Source organism: Equus caballus, chromosome 22 (assembly GCF_041296265.1).
Source record: "Equus caballus isolate H_3958 breed thoroughbred chromosome 22, TB-T2T, whole genome shotgun sequence".
Classification (NCBI taxonomy): Eukaryota; Metazoa; Chordata; class Mammalia; order Perissodactyla; family Equidae; genus Equus; species Equus caballus.
The window spans coordinates 705,493-726,553 of NC_091705.1; the positions used below are offsets into that span (position 1 = coordinate 705,493).

The window sequence follows — 21,061 nt, forward strand, 5'->3', positions numbered from 1 at the left end:
CCTGCTTTTCAGATTGCTTTGTTCACTGTCCTTGTAAAATAAATGTGGCTCATTAAAATAAGCAGCATTAATATGTATCTCTTTCACTGCATTTTATCTAATAAATATGCTGAAGATTTTCTGTATTCTGCATGTGAATCCTTTGTTGAATATTGGAACTGGGACAATCTCTTCGCATCCTGTGACTTGCAAATTCCCTCTTGTAATGTGTCTTACGATGAACCGAAAGCCTAAATTTTAATGAATCCCAGTTTACCAATACTTCTTGTATGGAGAGTGTGTGTGTGTCTTCTTTGAGAAGTTTTTTCTACCCTGTGGTCCCGAGGATGTTTTCTTATGTTGTCTTCTAGAAGTTTCATTATTTTACCTTTCCTCTTTAGGTCAAAGTGTCCAGGAATTGAGTTTTGTGTGTTGTGAGGGTAGGGCTCAAGGTTTCCTTTACATCCATATGCCCGTCTCTACGAGTAATAACAGGCAGCATTGGGACAGGTGGACACAAGCCTGAGAGTTAGGGGTCCTGTATTCTCAGCCTTACCCTCCCTTTAAAGCACCCTCTGAACTTGGGCAGGTGATTTTCCCAGTTCTCCCTCCTCTCAGACTCCTTCCTTCCTCTCTTCCTTCTATTCTTCATTCCTCCCTCCCTCCCTCCAGTCTTTCCTTCCTTCCTTCCGTCTATCCACCCGAGCATCTGTCCAGGTATCAATCTGTCCAACTGTCCTCCTGCCTGTTCGCCTGTTTGTCCTTCTTCTCTCCTTCCATCCTCTTTCCTCCCATCTCTCCAAATTCTCTTCCTTGTCTTTGTTCTTCCTGCTTTCCCTGTGACCCTCCATTTGTCCGCTCTTCCTCTGTCCATCCAGGTATTCCCTCTATCTGTGCCTCTACCTGTCTCTTTGTTGTGTGTCTCTCTTCTTCAAGCACACTGTCTCTCTTGGGTTCATCTCACTCACAGGCTCGAACATCCCTCTACTCACACAATCCCTCCTTCTGTCACTCACATTTATGGCTCACCTGTGAATGGTTGTCCTGGGACAGCCACTGTTGGAGTGCAGATGAGCCTGTGGGGCTTCACCCACTGTGTGGGGTCTCTGTGTCTCCCAGACGACAGCCCTTTCCACAGCTCCTGAGCTGGGCAGCATGTTCCTGCCTCCTTCCTCATTGCTTGAGCAACCAGGCCTAGGGGGCCCCTCTTCCTTCCCCAGAGGAGCTCTCCAGCCCCACACCTCAACTGACCAATTCTTACTGGGCAGCTGGGAAGCCGAGGTGTGCAATTCTGCTTTGAGGGCAAGCATGCTGATCACAAGGATTAGACCAATATTTCAATCTGATGCAGCCCTCAGAGAGCCCCTGGTCTTGTGAAAGTCACAGAAAATTCTAATACAAGGTGGGATGTTTTGAGGAGAAGCACCTGGCATCCTTTGGGTGGGAAGAGCTCTCTGGAGGGAGTTTTGCCCAATTGGGGTCTTTAAGAAGGAGTAGGAGTTATATAGGGAAATAAGGTGTGGAGCGTGTTCCTGGCAGACGAAATTGCATGAGCAATGGCCCTGTAGGCAAAAACAGCATAGTGTACAGGAGAAGTGACAGGAATTTGGTTTGCCTGAAGCACAAAGCCTAACTCAGAGTGAATGCATCAATGAGGCTGAAGAGTCAGCAGGAGCCAGATGTGCAAGGGCTTTGAGTGCCAGGTCAAGAAATTTGAACTTAACCCTGAAGGCCTTAGGGAGCCATGGGTGATGCTAGAGCAGGAGTGTTCTAGTGAGATCTTCATTTCAGAAAAATGCTTCTAATGTTCAAGGCAGAGAACACCCTTTAGACAATGCATCCAGTGAGCATGTTAGGGTGTTGGTTCTTATCTTAAAAGATAAGACCTACCTGGGACGTGAATGAACAGAAGGAATGCATTGAGGAGCAATCTGTAGGTGCAATTGGTGTTACTGGCAGGTGAGGGAGGAGGAGCTGAGAGATATGCTGGCTTCAACTTGGATGAGCGCAGCATTGGGTGGTGGTTCCACTGGGAGCAAAGGCAACAGATGATACTGAGTTCAGGCTTCTGATCTGGTCTCAGGCCAGCTCTCGGTGATGGCCATCTCTCTCCCTCACTTCGTGCAGCCAAGGGGCACGACCTGAAGGCCCTCACACTCAACTCCACCATCTCCAACATCCAGTATTTGACAGACATGAGCAAGAGCTCAGCCACATTGAACTCCACTGAGAGAGTCCTGCAGCACCTGATGAGACCCTGGTGCCAGCAGCTCCCGGCAGGATGAGTCCCAGCCAGCCGCACCCCACCTGCTGTCTCTCCTGCTCGTCCTCCTCCTGCCTCCTCCCCTGCTTGGATCCTTGTTCAAGAAGAGCAGCCCGGGCCCCTTGTCTTGGGCTGTAGACTGATCTCCCTTAGGGAAGTCCCTTTTCTGAGCATTTGAGAGTCATGAACACTTTCGGTGACCACCCCAATTTTCACTCTTCCCACTGACTGCCAATTTGCTCCTCCCTCCCTCTGGCCCCCATTATCAGAGGATTCAGGACATCTCTCTAGAGTCCCCACATTCCTCTCTCCCCGGGCCTGTGGAAGAAGGGGCAGCCTCCAGCATGGAAGCTGTCTGCACCTACCACCCTGACCCCATGGCTCATGATGGAGAGTGTGACAGAGACCCCATGTGACAGAGAGCAGCATTCCTGGGTGCTGAACCAGCTGATCCACCATGTGACCCCGAGGGACCTCTACTCCCTGGTCAGGGACAGCCTTTTTGTCAGTTGTGAGTGTTTGTGCTGAGCTGGATTGGCAGTGATCGTTACTTATGCCTGTTCTGCTTTATTTCCTCTCTAACAAGTCAGCCCAGGTTCTGAGTGGGGGACACAGAAACCACATATGTAAGAAGTTTCAACTTACAAATGGAGACTATGTAAATGGATTTGTTGATCCCAATAAAAAAAAAATGTGAACTATCTCACTATTAATTTTTATATAGATTGCCTGGACAAATGGTAATATCTTGGTTATAATGGGTTTAAATATACCATTAAAAATTAGTTTCACTTGTTTATTTTTACTTTTTTAAATGTTGGTATTTAAAAAAAGTTTAAATTTCATTAGATAGAGTGTGAAATTCTACTGTTGGACAGCACTGTTCAAGACGTGAAAATAAAGCCCAGAGAAAGTGGTTAGGCACAATTTTTCCAAGGAAAGGAGTCAATCTGACCCACGTGGCAAGATGCAGAAAACAGTCTCATACACACATACATACACACACACACACACTTAGTAAGCAAGACCAACATCATCATAGAGTTGAACCACTACTTCTCAAGTGGCAAGAGGTTGCAGTCCTACATTGTTCTAAGTGGACGAACCTCAGGAAAGGAGCTAGGAGTCAAGAAAATTTACCAACCAGGAAGATCTAAAACCAGAGAGTAAAGGTCAGGATCTTTTGTGAAGTTCCCAGCGGTGGATTCCGTTAGAGACTCAATACGTTAGTGAGAACTTTGCATGAAGGGTTGTTACAGAACTCACCTATCCTTTCCTATGTAAAAATACACAAGTTTTGTAAAGAATACTAGCTCCTGCCAATCAACGAAAAGATGGTAGAACACGAATATCGCCCTGGTAAATCACTCCTGGATTAGTGAGCCAGTCAGGGAACAGATGACAGTGGATTGAGCTGGACCTCATTAGGCTGATTCTGACTTCATGACCATCCTGTGGATTGTCTCATGCCAGGAACTCTAAAACATGCTGTCCCCACCACTCTTTTGCCACCAAGGTCCACCAACCAGACCTTGCTGACAAATGCCCTGGCTGGGCCCCTTCTGACCACACCTGGAGGACTCTCCCCAAATCCTACTCTGTCACGGCGCTCTTCCACCTGCCACTGGCCAGGGAGGCATTTCCTCCAAGGCTGACACTCTGTGTGCCCAGCTCTGGGAATGACACGTCTCCCTCAAGTGAAGAAAAGGATCTGAGTTCAGAACCTGTGGGCTGCAGCCATTGGGACAAGGCCTGGGGTTTGCTGCCAGACAGAAGAGAACCTGTGGTGGGTGTGGGTCCCAGGGTTCAAGAAGCCCCCGTGATTCCTGGATAGAATCCCAGAAGACGATGCAGGACGGAGGAGGGATGCTTGGGTGTGATTGTCCTTGGAAATGTCCATAGGGAGGCGGATCTGCCATTGGTAATGCCTTCAACAGTGTTGTTCATTCATCAATTCATCCTGTCTCAGGGAGTGCTGTCTACATCCTTCCAGCCCCTAGTCTCCCGTCTGGAGCAAACAGACAGCGTCAGAAGAACATTTACATTTCATTTGTAATGTATGCGTACAGGGCATGAAATGTGCTGGATGTTGCAAGTGTTTTGAAACATTAACTCCTTTAGCACTATCCATATCCTCACAAATTAGGCACGCTTATCCTTCTTGCCAACAACAGATGAAGAAACTGAGGCACCAATGAGGTAAGTACTTTGCCCTCTACCAATATCTAGGAAGTGATTGAGGTGGAATTTGAACATAAGTTGTGGCTCCATATTCTCTGCTCTTAACCATGTTCTTTGCTCCCTGTGACTTCACACCATGAAGACGTTGGCTCAGTGTATCCATTTTCTTGTTACACCTGGTAGCCCCACTCTTTGATCTCTGTCTGAAAAAGATGTTATTCGCATCAAAACTCTTGCACGTACACGACCAAAATGACTTCTCCCCATATCCCATGTCCTGGAAAATACATAGAGAACATTTCAAGACATTTCTTGCCCAGTCTGGGAGTGCTTCTGGGAAATCCCACTGTTCCTGTAAGAAGCCAAGGGCAGGCTGGGAGCTGTGTCTTAGGGGAAAGGTGAGATCAGGAGATACTATGGGGTTACAAAATGGATGGGGGACCTCAGCAGGAATTGACTTCAGGATCTGGTGGTGTTTCAAGCTGGGTGCTAATTTTCTGGCTTTGGGTGTAGGGGCTGGTGCCGCATTCCAGGGAGAGGCCAGTCTCCCTGAGTTCTTGGGGAAACCAGACCCTTGAAAGCAAGGGAATGAGAATTTCCTTTCACAATGGACTTGGGAGGGGAAACACTCAGCCCAGAAGAGACAGTCATGATCCTGAGGAAACCAGAAGAAGCTGCCTCCTCGTCCGCCAAGCAGAAAGCCCTCCTTCATGGACTCCCTTTATCCAGATGAGACCAAGAAGGAGGACATCATGAGATGCCCTTGCAGGTGGGAGACCTGTCACAGTGGAGCCTGTGCCTGGGAGGCTCTGAAAGGCATCATAGGGGTGACATTTGCTGTCAGCAGGGTGCCAGATGAGAGGCACGCCTGCCTGTGTCTGGGAACAGTTTGAGTGTCAGGGAGAAGGCACCGCTGGCGCAGAGGCTCACAGGAAGAAGTGGGTCTGACCAGACAATGTCCGAAAGAGGGCAGTGGAGCTGGAAGGAGCCTGAGAAGAGAGAGGAGGGTAGATGGGGACAGCCAGGGCCAGAGGGCAGGAACTGGCAGACTGTGCTTTTCCCGTCGCTCTCTGATGACACTGCTCTAAGACATTGCACCTAGAAAATACAAATCCTTAACATCTCACAAATTCTGTGTGCCAGGAATGGGGCACAGCTTAGCTGGGTGCCTCCGCCTCAAGGTCTCTGTGAAGCAGGGGCTGCGGCTATATTGCGGCTCGACTTGTGGAGGGTTTGCTCCCAAATTCACTCACATGCATGTTGACGGGGTTTGTTTGGACTGAAAGTCTGAGTTCCTGCCTGTCTGTTGGCCAATCATTCCCTCCGTTCTCTCCTATGGAACATCTTCATAGGACAACTGAAAACATGCACACTTGCTCCCCCAGTTCCAGAGATATAAGATGCAGAGAGAGAGAGAGATGGAAACAGAAGGAGGGAAAGACGGAGGGGACTAAAGCCAATGAGTAAGAAGGAAGGGCCAGGCTTTTTGTTCTTAACCCTGGGTTGCAGGCCATCCCATCACCTTGGCTGCATTCTATTCAGAAGGCAGTTCCTGACCACTTGTGGTTCCACAAGGACGTGCACAGCAGAAGGCAGTGAGCACCAGGAGCCATAGTGGAGGCTGCCCACCACATAGGCCGACACGAGGCACTTGGGTCTGATTCTAAGTCAAACAGGAGACCGTGCAAGGTTTCATGCCAGTGAATGGAAGTATCTGAATTTCCCCTAATTTCCACCTCTTAAAGGTGCAGACCTGGAAATGAGGCCCAGAGGGGCAGTGACTTTCTCAAGGTCACAGAGCTGGAACCCAGTCCTGTTTTGAGGGGTACTCCACACTACATCCCACCCCTTCTTGTCATTCTTTCATCTCTAAGTGTGTGCATCAGACACATGGAAACCAGACCACAGGTGTTGTCGCTATTGTCTGTTCTACACTTGAGGATGTCCCAAGGGAGATATTTCTGGCCTCGTCCCCATCGTGCAGTTTGGGTGATTGAGGAGGCCCTGGGAGGCCCATTGGCATTTCCAGGACACAGAGCTTGTAGGAAAAAAGAGGTCGGAACTCAGCTGCATGTCCTCAAGCTGGAACCCTGGTTCCATCTCAAGGTCCTGTGTTGGGATCTGTGCTGGCTATTTGTGTACAGTTCTGGAGGTGACATGGGCAAGGAGGGTGAGCAGCCAAGATCCCAGAGAGGTTTTCGGTGGGTGTGATTGAAGAAGGCGCCCAGGTAAGGGAAACTTGAGGAAGTGACCTCACTTCCTTGGAGACAGACCCCAACAGAACTTAGCAGACTGGTCTCCAGGCGCCCACATTCTAGACATAGCATCCTATTGAGCCCACTTGGGTGGCGACACTGAAGACAAGAGGATGTTCTCCTGCTGTCTCCCGAGTTGTGGAGGCTCTGGCTTCAGGAAAGCCAAGAAAAAGAGCCTTTTCAGTCACTATAGACACTGGCTTGGCCCTCACCTGCACCGCCTCTGTCCACTTGGCAGGAGGAGCACTCAGGTAACACAGGGAAAGCCAACAGGGTTAGGCCACAACTGGATGCCACCCGCACACCACTTTGAGGCTCCTTGTGTGTCGGAGGGGAGTGAGAGATGGACGGTGGTGCTGAGCGGGGACCCACCCTGGGCAGGAGCCATTTGCTTGGTGTTGGAAGCCTGGCAGTGTGTCGTGTTCCCAGCCTAGGTGGTGGCTAGCAGGATGGGAGAGTGGGTGCTGGGAACCAAGCTCCTCTACCCATAGTTTAGTCCCGAGCCCTCCAGGTGTCATCTCATTCCCTCCCTGGCTAGAGGTCTATGCAGATGCTGCTCGGTACCTGATCTGTGCTGGGGTTTCCTCCTGTGGCCAAGTCGAGGCATGCCCCTCCGACCTCCCGGCCCGGCTCTCGGGCACTGTCTTTGCAGAGCTGCACGCAGGAGGTTGTGGAAGAGCTGACGGATGGCTTCGGGTACTCCATCTCCCTGGACAGGGACCAGCTGCACCGCGCCACCATCAATAACCAGGGCTGCTCTGAGGTGAGAGTGGGCACGGAGGGGTCTTCCCACGCAGGCCCCTGAGATGACCAGGGCAGGCCCAGAATCCAACCTCAAACTGCCGTTCTCCTGGGACCCTAACAGGTCTGTCCCCCATGAGTGTCCCACAGTCCCATTCCCAAAGGAATCTGGACTTCCGCTCCTCCCCACCAGCTGCAGAGGAGGGTAGGAGGGCACTCTTTGCATTTTCCTAGGAAGATTAGAGAAAACGTTGATGTCATTGTCACTTCCCAATAGGCCCTGAGTATCTTTGAATTTTGCCTTTTTTGGAAAATGAAACCTCGATAACAAAGGTCTCCAAACTCCCTTTAATGTAAAAGAAATAACCATCAGCGTGTTTGAAAGTCAAAGGGATTCTCAGAACGTGTCACTGCCCTGTACACTGTTTCCAGACCTGGGAGGGGTGAGGTGGCCACATAACATTTCCCTCCAGGTCAGGGTCTGATGAAGCCTCAGGCAGTTAGAGGGGATGTCCCTCAGCCCTCACTTTGGGCGGTTCTCAGTTCTGAGCCACAGGACCTAGAGAATCCACTTGGCATGCCAAAGCCTCTGTTCTCCTCTCTAGAGAGGGGTGTCTGTTGAGGATTCACTGGGCTGGTGCTCTGCACAGAGGGAGCTCTGTTGTCCCTCAGTGAGCAAATGGCCTCGAGGGAGCTCAGTGTGGAATCCTTCGCAGGACCAAAGTCAGATTGCACTTTGAGAGCCCAGAACTTTGCTGAGTTGGGACCCCTGTCTCTCCTGTCGCAGACGTCTGGGAGGGGCTAGGAGTTCCTGGGTCAGCTGCAGACCCCAATAACGCTGGTGGTTCGCAGTGGTGACCCTGACTCTGTGTCCCTCCTCGTCCCACCCAGAGTGAAGATGAGTCCACTCTGTCTGTCACTGAGGCCTGCAGGATGCGTGCCCTCCAGGCAGGCATGATGCAGAGGCTCTCAGAGTCTGTGCTGCCAGCCTTCCCCAGCAGAGTCCTCTGCAGTGTCATCACCTCCCTCTGCAGGGACTCAGGCTCCAGCACAGCCCACCAGGTGCTGGACCAGCTGTTTCCCAGGTGACTGCCCACCTCCTCCTCAGCACAGTGGTGACTCTGCCCACTGCCAGCTGTGTGTCTTGCCTTGGGAATGTCACCGCATCTCTCTGAGCCTGAGTTGGCTCCTCTGAAACGTGGGGTGGGAGAGGATGAACTTGCTAGGCTTCTCCCAGGGATGAATGGGATCAGCCCCCCAGGTGCTTCCCTGGTGCCCGGCTCTGCAGAGAGGGTGGTGGGCCATGCTGTGGTTGCTGGTGGTGATTATTTCTCTGTCCCCCACGGAAAGTAGTCTTCCTCTCCCTTCACTGGCTTGTGGCTTTTTGAGTTTGGAAAAGCACCTGGAGAGCACCCTGTCAAGGAGTTTGAGATGCCATCCAGCTGGTCCTGGTGCTTGTCCTTGGTGTAGCCACTTAGGGATCTCTAGGGCCACAGAGGGGCCACAGGCCCACTCAGACACCCGGGGTGGTTCTGGTTGGAGGTCATTCAACAATGTCTATGAAGGACCTACTCTGAGCAGGACTTCTGGACACACTAAGTGTCACTCAGTGACTGAAGCAGACAGCCTCCCTGGCCCTCCCCTCTAATCTGAGAGTCAGACAGTCACACTTGACATCATTCACAGGTCCCATCTACCCTCCGTCCCGGGCGATGCCCTCATCCCCTTTGGGACACATGGAGGCAGCTTGGCCCATTGCGTGCGGGATGCTGGAGGACAGGACCACCTCCCAAAGTGAGTGGTCTTTGGGTCGAGAAGGAGGGCCTCCTGTCTCTAGCAAACAGGGTGTGGGGAGAGGATGGAGGCTGTGGCCGGGTCAGGCCTGGGAGAACCCTGCATCTCACCCATCTTGTGATTCCCATGGGAGGGCTGAGTTCTGGTGGCTTCCACTCCAGCAGGACTGGACTCAAAGAGAGCTATGCATGGGTCCCAGGCCCCCTGATAACCGGAAGGGAGGCTGGGCTGCATTGTCCCCTAGAGACCCACTCCCAGCAGAGTCCCAGCTCCTCCTGCCTCCCTTTCTCCACATGCACACCTTGTGAGCACCACCGCCGGGTCCATAGTAGGAGGTGTGTGAGCAAGCTGCTCCCAAATCTGCTGGAGTCTTCATTCCAGTGGCCCACATGCATGCAGGGCTTGGGTGGGCTGTGTCCAGACCCTTGGGGAGGAGAGTGCCGGTGGGAACAAGAGACTCTCACAGACTCTGTATTCAGCCTGCTGGATGAGCAGGCCTGCCACAGCCAGGACAGCCAGCCAGGGCTAAGGGCTGGGATGGGGCCCTCCTCTGGAGGGGGAGGGTCTGGCAAAGGGGCGCAGATGCTAACTCGAGTGCCTTGGGAGGGCGGTGTTTAAGGAAAGGCCAGGCCACTGACTCTCTGGCCCATCTGCCTCCCCGCAGTGCTATCTATTTCCTGCTGGGAACCTGGCTGGGCCAAGGGCAGGATTGCAGGGAGCCCCTGCGGTTTTCCTCTTGGACCCTGCAGCTGGCCACTCTGCACGTCAGCTTTGGTGGCTCCCACGTGGAGGGCCATGCCTACCTTCTGCCAGGCCACCTGGAGCATCTCAAGGCCATTGAGGCCGAACGGAAAGGTGAGGGGACTGGAGTCTGGGAAGACCGTCTGTGTTGAGGTTCATGGGCTAGCGTTCCCTTAGAGGCAGTGGAGCCCTTCCCATCTTTGGAAAGGCACAGAAACCATCAGGTGTGTGGGTGAAACTTTCTCTTTATCCTGCTCCAGAGCCAGCTCCAAAGCTCCTGCCACTTCCAGAGCCAGAGCCAGTGCCAGCCCCCGGGCTGGAGCCAGCTGCACCTCCAGTCTCACCACGTGTGGTAGAGCTGGAGCCAGCAGCCCCTGAGTCGGCCACTCCAGGACCAGAGCAAGGGCCCCCATTAGAGGCAGCCCCAGAGCCCAGCTGCCCCTGCGCCGTGACCACCGAGGACCAGCTGCGGGAGGAGAAGCTGAACATCTTGGACTTCCCTCCCCAGCTGGTGGCAGAGCAGCTGACGAGGATGGCTGCGGTGAGCAGAGGAGCTCGCGGGGCGGGTGGCCCCTGCCTTCCCGGTGCCATGAGCCACCCCACACCTGCCATTCCCTGCTCGGGATTCCGATGATCTGGGTCCAAATCCCTGCTCCCTCTCTTATCAACACTGTGACCTGGGCAGCTTTCTTTCTCCCCAAGCCTTAGCTGTCCCCTAGCGAACAGGGGACGGTAGAGACGGACACTCAGCACCTGCTGTACAGGGTGGCTGTGCCGATGAATGAGGTGGGAGAGAGTGGAAGGTGGGCAGAGTCTGGCCCTTTGGTGGGGGATGGGCACTCACTGAAGTGCTGCCAGGTCCTTGGGTGGATCCCCCATCTGCGCAGGTGGCCCGGACAGCCTCAGCACTTAGCAGGAAGGTGATGTGTATTGACTCCAGTGGAGACAGTCAAACAAACCTGGGCGTTGTCCCTGCCTCGGGGGAATGTGCATGGGAATGGGGAGTGGGACCCGAGGGGCACTGGGATGGGTGGATGATGGCCCTTCTGGTGGGCATGTGTGGGCTGCCTTCTGGAGCTTGGAGGAAGTGAGATGGGGCTGGGAGCAAATGTCCCCTCCCTTCCCCACAGTACTGTGTCCGGGGTCATCCTGGACTGGGTGCATTCGGTGGACACAGACAAAACCCAGGGACTCCCACAAGCCTCAGGCCACATGCTCTGCTTCCTGAGCTCCAGTTCTGATCTCACCCTGCTGGGCCTATGGGGGACTGTGGACGCCGAGCTGGGGTGCGGCAGGACCGGGTGACACTCCGAATCTTCTGCAGGAGCTGTTCAAGACGTTGGTGCCCACCCACTGCCTCGGCTCCATCTGGTCCGAGCGCGACAACAGGGAACGCGAGTCCCTGGCACTCACCGTCGGTGACACTGTGATGCACGACAACACCGTGGCCAATTGCATCCTCGTCACCTGCCTTGGGGACGCGAGCATGACAGCGCAGGACAGGGCCAGGGTGGTTGAGCTGTGGATCAGGGTGGCTGAGGTAAGCCTTGGCACGCCCTGTCTGGATGCGTGGGAATTGCCTCTTGTTTCTCAGCTCTCAGGATTGAAGTCTGGGGTCTTAGTCCCTGGACTGTCCCTTGACCCTCATGCCAGGGCCACGTTGACCTTGACTTGAGGTCCCAGTGGGGACAAGCTCACTTCCTTCCTTGTGTTGAGCTACAAATCCTTGTGCCTGGCAGTGTTGCTCGTCGGGTGGCAGGTGTGCCCTCCCTGGCTTCCCTGGGCATGTGTCTCCTCCAGGACAGGGGAAGTCCATGAGGGGACAGAAACCAGAGGCAGCAGAGCTTCAGCTCCCCCTCACGGCTCCATCTCTCCGCTTCCCCAGGAGTGTCGAGGCCTCGGGAACTTCTGTTCCCTCCACACAATCCTTTCTGCCCTGCAGAGCCCTGCCATTGCCCGTCTCCAAGACACCTGGGGACAAGTTTCCAGGTGGGTAGTGGGTGGTCTGCTCTCCAGCCAAGCACCATGAGGGTGAGGTGGCCCAGGCAGCCTGATTTGGGCCGGCATGTCCCCCAAAGTCAGCTGAGACCACCTGGGAGACAGCGAACGCCGGGCACAGGGACTGACCTGGGTGCTGGGTCTCTGAGTCTCTCAGCGTCCTTAGGCCAGCAGTTCCGTCCCAGGGATTCATTTCCTTCCAGACCAGATCCTGGCTTGAGCCCAGGTGGAGAATCTCAGGTGTTTCCTTTGCAGCAACAGAAGCCTCTATGCAGCTGAAACCAACACTGTTCCAAAGAGATCTGTTTGGGACATCTGGGAATGGAGGCCCCAAGGGACAAGAGGAGAGGCCCCTCCGCAGTCCCATGGGGACCTTAGAGCTCAGAACACCCCAGCAAAATCCCTCATCCAGGCCCCAGGCAGTTTGGATCTGCTGGGTTCTCAAATAAATGGGACTTGCCTTCAAGCATCCCAAAGTTTTTCTTGCTTTCTTTCTTTCTTTCTTTCCCCACCCCGCAGGGAGAGTTCTCGAACCTGGAAGAAGTGGGTCAGGAGAGAGAAACGCGTGAGCAGGGAGCTGCTAGTGCAGGTAACCTGGAGGCTGGAGATCTGGAAGGAGGCCAGAAGGAGAGGGGAGGGGAACATCCCGAGGGGATCCTAGGAGGTGAGGCTATGGCAAGGCTCGGCCCAGGCTGGGGGTCAGAGAGCCCTGTGAGGGTGGGGCAGGCCTGGGCCACTCGGCCAGGTCCCCCAAGACACCCTGCCCTCCCCCTCCCTGTCTGTTCACCTGGGGTCTGGACGCACCCCTGGAGTCCAGAGGTCGGGGCCTTGGTCAGATTTGGAGCCAGGGCTGGGGTGAAGGCAGCGGGGACAGGGCCTGTAGCTGGCACGGGGAGCAGCCTCTCCCAGTGGGTCCTTGAGCCAGTCACTGCCCCTCTGGGGGCCTCCGTCTCCTCCTCTGGGAAGTGGAGGGAAATGATCAGCGGTGCAGGCCTCCCAGCGGGGTGCTACCATCCAAGGGAGGACAGGAACGCAAGGAGATTTGTGCCGGCTCCTCCTCGAGAGGTGAGGGGAGAGCAGTGATGACACGCAGATGACTCTGAGTCCTCAGGAGACTCCTGGAAGCAGGTGACGTTCTCCTCACACTTTTCAGCTGAGGAAAGAGGGCCAGGGAGGCCTGGGCAGGCCCAAGGTCACACAGGACTGAGTCCTGGAGCTGGGACTGGTCTAGAATCAGAGCACCCTGGAGGTGGGAGCAGCAGAGGCAGCAGGGGACTGGAGCCGATGGCCAGGGTCTGAGATCAGGGGCCTTGGGGGACATGCAGAGGGGAGTATGGGCGCACTGACCCTGTCCTCGGCCCCGACAGGAGGCGACCTCCGTGTTAAAGACTGCAGAGAGGGCCCGCCAGGGACCCCAGGAGAGGCAGCGGCAGCAGGTGAGGGTGACTGTGGGGGAGGGGCCTAGGAGTCAGAGGAGAGGGGGCTCCCCCTCCCAGCTGGAGACCTCCTTCAGGAGAGGGGCCTTCCTCCTCAGGTGAATCTGCTGTGGCTGCCAAGCATGACGGGCCTGCAGTGGCAGTGAGCAGGAGGAGGCCTGGAAGGGCTGGCAGCAGGGCAGATTTGGGGTGGGGAAGGGCAGGGGCCACTGCCCCTGGGAGAGGCCAACAGCCAGCCCTGGGACTTGACTGATGGAGTTTGGTGTTCCTGGAGGGGAGCGGGGGAGGGAATTGCGTGTGTTGGGGTGTCCCGAGGATCCTAGGCTGCTCTGTGTGGGAGCGTGGGGTGGGCAGGAGGCTGGGCTGAGGGGTTTCAGGGGAAGGTTCATGGGGGCACCTGAGAGCGGGAGCTCATCGCCATGCCCATCCCGATGGCGGCACAGGGTGTCATCCCCTCCCTGGTGACGTTCTTCCGTTCCCTGGAGCTGCTGGACACTACGATGGAGGATTATGTGGAGGTGAGTGAGCCTGGAGGTGGGTCCGGGGGCACAGGCTTCTGAGGGTGGGGAGGAGAGAGTCCTGTCCTGAGCCCTGAGCTCTCTGCATTTGGCAAAGGTCCTCTCAGCAGGGCCTCCAGCCTCGTGTGGGAGTTGGGGTGTCAGGCCCATCTCCCCAGTGGGTGATGCAGGCTCTGCATAAGCCACCGTCCAGGTTCCTTGGGCTGCTGAGGCTCAGAGCTGCCTGACTGTGTGGCCGCAGGAGGTGGTGTCTGAGCTGGACTCAGCCTCTCCCTCTGGCCCTGCCAGTGAGGGAAGAGAAGTCGGGCCCCTCCCAGTCAGGAAGCACATCAGAGGCTGAGCTGTCCCTTCCTGCCTGAGGCCTGAGTCTCCCCACGTGTCATCAGAGAGGGTTGGGTCACAAGGTCTGTTGCCTCAGTTGCTCTGCGCCCCCTGCTCTGGAGCCCAGAGACTGGCCCAGGTCCAAGTCCGGGCTCTGGATGGGCCTGCCCACTGGCAGTAGTGCAACATTGCAAGAGATGTGGACGGGGGCTAGTGCTGGCCCAAGGGGGCTGTTTCTGATGGACTGCGGCTGTCTGCTTTCCAGGGCAATGTGCTCAACTGTCGGAAATGGAATGAGGTAAGCGGCTGCGGCCTCCCGGTGGGGAGGGTGGGGGTGTGGAAATCAGAGACCCCCCCGCAGTGGGCAGGACCCCCTCTGGCCCAATCCCCAGGGTGGAACATTTATTTGCACAGTTCGATATACAGAGCTAGGGATCCTATGGCATTGGCGGGTGGGGGAAGGGCTGGCATCAAAGACTCCTTCCTGGAGGAGGAGCTATTTTGGGCCAAGTGTGAGAGCAGGCAAGCCCTGACTGGAATCGCAGGGAGGGAGGGTTCCCAAGTGGGCAAAGGCCCCAGACTGGCCCCTTGCCCCCTTCCTCAGCCCCTCCACGAGCCCTGCAGGGTCCCCCACTCAGGCCCTGTGGGCATCCTGTGCTTGCTCTGTCCTAGCAATTCAAACTGATGGACGAGATCGAGCTGCTCCAGGAGGCTGCAAATCTGTACACCGTGCAGCCCGACGAGCACTTTGGGGCCTGGTTCCAGGCCGTGGAGCCCCTGAGCAAGGAGGAGAGGTGAGTCGGGTCAGGAGTTGGGGGAGGGCAGGGCAGCCTCTCTCTGCTGACCAGCTCCAGAGCCCATGGCCGTTGCTCCATGGTCAGCCCCTGATCTGATTGCATGGCGACCCCTGGGGCCCTTCGACCCCAGCTGCTGGCAGGCTCCAGGACGCACATGTGATGTGTGGCTCCTGAGAGCTCCCAGCTCCGCTCTGTCCTGTAGCTACAGCCTGTCCTGCCAGCTGGAGCCCCGATACCACTGGGTCAGAAAGATTCGACTCTTCTTCAAAGGCAAGAAGAACCGCTCAGGCCAGAGTGAGTGTCCAGACCGGCAGTGGCTGAAACCATGGGCTCAGGAAACATTCAGGCTGAGCGTGGGCCTGGGGAGGCAGACAGCTGGCCCTGGGTTCCAGCTCCACTGCTGAGCAGTCCCGTCCTGGGCGGTTGCACTCACGTTTCTGGGACTGGTTTCCTCCTCTGTGAAGTGGGTGACGCTAAATATCAGCCCCTGTGTCAGGGACAGATGGGGTGCTGTTGGCTGACTGAGCACTGAGCACAGGGCTGGAGCACAGAGCGCAGTGGGGGCCGGGATGGGGTGTGCACTGTGGTTCCAGGGCAGGCCACTCAGGAAATGCCTCTCTTTCTCCAGACACCAGACCCCCAACCAAGGGCCCAGTGGTGGTGGTCGATGACCCCCCTGAGACCAGCTGAGCTACAGCGGGGACACAGCGTTGACACTCAGGGTGCACAGGGCCACCTCCCCTGATTCTGATGAGGAGAACTTTGTGATCCGTTTCTTGGGGTCCCCTGTTGGCCACGAGGGAAGGCACCAACCCCTCTTCCCCCTCCCCCCCTTTGCCCAGCACCTATTTCCCTATTTGGCGGGGCCATATTTTGTTGTCAATGGTAAATGCTCCGTTTGAGTATTATATTAAATTGTTGCTTCTTTCTAATCCTGGGAGTGGAGGTGTGAGTCTTTCGCTCGCAGCGCTCATGGAAACCAGATCCAGAAACTCACATTCCTCCTCGAATTTAGAAATCTCCCAGAGTGAGCAGCTCAGTTTATGTGGAGAAGGGAGAAGTGCCAGTCCCCTCCCTGGCTACTGAAGGACGTGCCCAAGTGCCCCTCCCGCCGAGGACAGGATCATTGCAGTGTGGTTCACCCTGTCCAGGAGCAGAGATGGCCCCTCCGACCTCTTGGGACTAAGCGGTTGGAGGCGTTTTCTCAGGCAGAGCCACAACCACTAAGCTGGGTGTGTCTGTCAAACTAGCACGTGCCTGTCCCTAGCACACGTCCTGCCCAGGACAGTGGCTGCCTTTCGACACTCTGCCGGAAGAGGGAACATTTTCCCGGTTTCTCTTGCACACAGATTAGGACCTTGTTTTCTGATTTAGTCTCCGCAATGGCTTCAGCTCTAAGTGGGGAAAATACCGTCAAAAGCTCAAAACGTGCACATAGAGAGGACAAGGCCAGAGGAAGGTCCTGTGGACATGGACCATGGGCAGGCAGGACTCTTCCTTCTCGGGCCCACTAGGGGCTCCCTGTTCACCTCTGACCTAGACTGGATCCCCCTGGGCTTCTGGTCCCTGACTCCCAATACCATTTCCTGCTTGCTGTCTATCCAAGGGGAAAGCTGTGGGATGCAGCTTTTAGGGCCTCAGCCAGGTCTCCCTCCATAAACCTAGTGCTCCCCTGAGCTAGGATTTTCAGCATCTCTGCACTTCTGCATACAATTGTATCTTGGGGCAGAAATTCCCTAGATGCCCCCAGCCTTTCTAATCATCATCCTGACCAGGAATGACCCTACAGTCTCCCTGCTGCTGAGGGTGACTTCTGGGCCTGTGTGCTTCGCAGGCCCGTGGTGTCGGACAGTCCCAAATTTACACAATCTGGAGTATTTTTAGTGACTTTCCTAAAGTCGTTGTTGTGCCTGAGCCCAGCAAGTGTGCAGCCCCTCGGCTGGCTGTGTTCTTTTCCACAGTCTTGTGCTGTGGTTCTGTCGTGGGGATGTGTGCCTTTCCTGTTGGGAGCTTTGAAAGAGGAGGCCTAAGAAGGGTGTGAGTTGGGGGTCTTGCGGGGAATGTCAGCAACCTGATGATCTGTGGATGTGCGTGGACACAGCCTTACCAAGGGAAATGCTGAAATGCTTCCCATCTGGGTGCTAAACAGACACTGCTCTGAGCTCAACAGGAGCACCGGGTCCAGAAGCAGGAGCGAAAGCGTGACCACCCAGCCTTTGCAATGTCGTCCCTTGGAAAGAGCCTGAAAGACAAGGGCGGGGTGAAGCGCTTGGCACTTCTGAGTTATCCCCTCCTTCCTGGTGGCTGCAAGTGTCACTCAGACACACGGCAGGCTGGGCTCTGCCAGGGAGGCCGTCTCAGCACAGCGGGAAGCTGAGGATCAATCCTGGTCCCCGGCAGCCCAGGTCTTTGCTGATGCGGCACAGCCACCCAGCAAAGAGACTTGCCAGAGGAAGGTGGGGAAGGCTGTGCTGTCCCTCGGAGGAGAAAGAGTCGTGGCAGGTCCCAGGGCTAGCCCAGGGCTGGGATGAAGGCATGGGTGTCCCAAGAGAGTCTCCTCTGGGACTGGGGTGCTCCTGAGAGCCGACCCGGCAGGTAGCAATATTTAGTTTGTTGTGGGAGTACAGCTGTGGACACAGGAGGCACCATTCATCCCGTCTTTGGGTTTCCAAATTGGAAGTAGGTTGCGGAAGTCCACGAGGAAAGAAATTAGCAAATCTGGATGAAATGTTTCTTGTTCAAGGCACACAGAAGTTACCAAAACTGGCTTCCTAGGAGCTGACTTAGGGGAAGAGAAAGTAACAATGTGAGTCCCTTGAAATGCCTCAGGTGAATATGGTGTTGGCAGGAAATGCTCAAAATGTTTGAGGAACTGGTAAGTTGGGTGCCATTTAAACTATTCCAGGTCTAAGGTGGGGACGGATGCTTGCATCTTGGCTTCCAGTGCAAGCGAAAACAAGGCCACTTTGGGATTCAACTCAGTCTTTCCAAAGTGGTCGATGAGACGGCTTGTACTCCTCACTCACGGACCTCGAGAACTTCTTGCCGTGTGGTCCATGCACAGATGCATCTTCCATTTATGGAGCTAACAAAAAATCTATCCAGTTGACAGCCATACCATCCAGCCTAATGCCGTCTCCCCCCACTCACAGTGCCCTGAACACCCGTCTTGCTGATTTGGACATGATTTGCCTCATCACAGTGAGAGAGCCATGCCAGGGGGTTCTAGAGCCCCTGGAACCATGTTCACACCCCCTCTATCTGCCAAAACAGGAGCATCTCTGAACGGGTAACCTGAGTCCAGAACCCTGCCTTTCTCTAGGCTTGGCTTAGGATTTGTCCCTGAATGGCATGACTCGACCATTCTCCTGAATGCTGCCCCCTGGCTTAGGTGTGTCTGGAAGAATTACCAGCATAGACTGGCCTTTCTTTCACCCTTGAGGAGACCAACGAGAACGCCCCTCGACTCGCCAACCTGCCCCTGGGTTTCGATGTCTACCAGGCCTGTCCCTGTGATGCCAAGACCTTGGAGAGCACACTGTTCTGGCTCTCTGGAGGGAATCGGACTCTCCCTAACTACAAGCGCCGGACTACAGCAAATCCGTGGCCACTGTTACAGGAACAACTTCAGCACTGTCAGCCGAGGTCGGAACCCTTCTGGAGCTCTCCAGAAGCCCCCAGGTAAGAGGGTCTGAATGCTGGAGAGAGAGATTCTGGTCTTCCCCCATGCCATTCTCTCAGCCAATCACAGGGAAAGGCAGAGCTCTACATAAGTCCTCCCAGGGACATCCTCCCATGGGGAGTTTGTTAACTGGGTTGGGAAGGAAGACCACGGTGAAGGAGAAGTGCCGTTGAAACATTGAGACTCAGCCCAGACTCATGCTCAAGGCCAAGGCATCCACCCCACAGCTCCTGGGAATATTGGCTGAGGACAGCTCACAGCTTTTTCCCTCACAGGACATTCCCACAGCATAGGGAAGCGCCTAACCAGAGGATGCAGCCCTCTCCAGGGACAGCCAGGGGCCCATGTCTGGCAGATAAGAGAGTAAGAAGCCTGGTCCCCTTGTCTCAATTTGGGACAACACCAAAGGACCGTCCCAGTTCCAGAGATCCCTGAGGGTTGGCTGAGACCCAGTGGCAATGGGCTTCGGCTTCAGCTTCTCCTGCGACCATCTCTGCTTTGCTACCTTCCCATAGGGATATCTCTCCAGAACACTTCCATACACTTTCCCCATGCAATACTCCCCATCAGACTCAGAGTCTCTTGGCAGGGCCCTGATATGTGACAAGCAGCCATCAGCAGACACAACTTCTGACCATAGCAATATGAGATTCGGGAAATTCTGCTTTGGGAGAATCACCCTTTAGACAATCTGAGAGGGTAGGTCATCGTAATCTTCAGGACAACCTTAGGTAATGCTCTGGTAAGAAATTAAATGCAATGATTAAGAAATCCATGACTCAAGATGTATTTCTCCTCAGATTTACATCAAACATTGGTCGCCGGGGTGAAGGGAACCCTGCTTCCCAAGTCTCGTTGGGCAAGGCTGATGGAGACCCCATGACCTTGTTGCTACACCATCTGAAACTCACGCCTTCTTCCATTGCCACTGAAGGACACAAAGAGCACCTGGGGCCTTACACACCCTCCTTTCTCCTTTGGCCTAAAAGTGATGCCTTGGGCAGAAGTAGCCACACGTCCATTCGAAAACCAAGAGGGCTAGGAAACCTAGTCTTCTGTGTGCCAGAATGAAAGGAGAACTGGATGCAGCCTGCCACGCTCTTTCTCTACACCAAAGCAGACAGTCGCTCTCCCTGTCACATACAGTGTTCCCTCGCCCTGTTTCCCCAGGAGGACATCCGAAGACCCACTGAACTCAGGATCTCTAGAAGGTCTTTAGGCTAACAGATCCAAGTGTTCAGTGGCCACACATGACAAACACTACAGAACTTTCAGGGTTGGAACAGAATATCCCCTAAAGAAACTATCACCATCGATTGCAGTCAGCATCCTCCAGAAATGCTGGGGAGGGGAGAACCTGATTTCCCTAGTTGTCACGTCATAATATTCCAAATGGTAAGTTTTCTGCCAAAAGTCCCAGGGCATACAAAGAGACAAAGAAGGATGGCTCCTACCTAGGAAAATCTAAGAACAGATGGGGCCCCTGAGGAAGCCCTCGGGGCGAGCACACAAAGCTTTCTCTGGTTGTTGCTGTTCACATTCCTGTGTCGAGCCTCTGTCTTCCTAAGCAGCAATATGCTGAAAACCTCTGTTTCAGGGTCAAGACAGAGTCAGAGGCCATGGATGCCGGAAATGGATTTGTCTCTTCTGTCTTTGTCCGGGACTGTACCTACTGCCTCATCTCGATTTACAGGGAAAACCTGGGAAACCTACCCAAACAAGTGTGTTTTGGTTCCTGCAGGCAGAATACGGAAAATATTGCAGTTATTTTGGGTGACGAAACTCAACTTCGTGGAGCCACTTTCCACCTCAAGGTGAATTTTGTTTAGAAAAGATTAAACATAGAGTTATCAATGACCTAACACGTTCATTTGGGATTTTCTGGCATGGAGGGCTGTGGCATCTGACCCGAAGGTCCGACTGTGGACCACATTTCCCAAAGGCCAAGGGGCAGAGACGCGCAGCTTCTCTGTTTCCAGTAAAAAAAGACTCCATTTCCCAGCAGGCAGCGGGCAGGAGGGGCGCGGCTCCAGGCGTTTGTGAGCAGGCAGTTGGCCAGCCTGGGCTCCGCCCCCACGGGGGCCGTCCTGTTGGCCACGCCTCCTCACACGCTCTGCTCCCGAGCTGGCACAGCCTCTCCGCTCACACTGCTCCTCGCGCTCCTGCTGTCTCCCCACTCAGGGAGGCTCGACTGCCCCGCCCCTCTGTGGCCACGCCCCCTGCTCGCCACGCCCCCCTCGCCCCGCCTCCCCGCTCTGCCTGTCACTCAGACTTACGCTCTCTGGCCTTCCCCAGTGAGGCTGCAGGCTGCAGCCCCGGCTCCTCTGTCTCCGCGCCTCCCCGCTCGCCCCGCCT

At 55.0% G+C, this 21,061-nt stretch overlaps 1 protein-coding gene across 28 annotated transcripts in view; it reads left to right on the forward strand.

Moving 5' to 3' along the window:
- LOC106781248 (ral guanine nucleotide dissociation stimulator) overlaps positions 1–20,570 on the forward strand; it is a 137,291-nt gene extending 116,721 nt beyond the window's left edge. For 15 of the 28 annotated variants that reach the window (XM_070246969.1, XM_070246968.1, XM_070246961.1 and 12 more), the window contains 14 exons: positions 7,331–7,441; positions 8,311–8,504; positions 9,106–9,213; positions 9,878–10,068; positions 10,215–10,495; positions 11,279–11,494; positions 11,840–11,943; positions 12,472–12,541; positions 13,320–13,388; positions 13,832–13,906; positions 14,493–14,525; positions 14,900–15,021; positions 18,347–18,705; positions 19,507–20,570. In XM_070246969.1, the coding sequence (XP_070103070.1) occupies positions 8,353–8,504; positions 9,106–9,213; positions 9,878–10,068; positions 10,215–10,495; positions 11,279–11,494; positions 11,840–11,943; positions 12,472–12,541; positions 13,320–13,388; positions 13,832–13,906; positions 14,493–14,525; positions 14,900–15,021; positions 18,347–18,705; positions 19,507–19,589 (1,863 nt within the window). In that variant the 5' untranslated portion in view covers positions 7,331–7,441; positions 8,311–8,352 and the 3' untranslated portion in view covers positions 19,590–20,570. Of the gene's footprint in view, positions 1–2,106; positions 2,245–6,657; positions 6,930–7,330; positions 7,442–8,310; positions 8,505–9,105; positions 9,214–9,877; positions 10,069–10,214; positions 10,496–11,278; positions 11,495–11,839; positions 11,944–12,471; positions 12,542–13,319; positions 13,389–13,831; positions 13,907–14,492; positions 14,526–14,899; positions 15,022–15,226; positions 15,319–15,652; positions 15,957–18,346; positions 18,706–19,506 lie in introns of those variants that run through there. The other 13 variants (XM_070246980.1, XM_070246976.1, XM_070246975.1 and 10 more) reach the window with 3 other exon arrangements.
- The last annotated feature ends 491 nt before the right edge of the window (positions 20,571–21,061 follow it).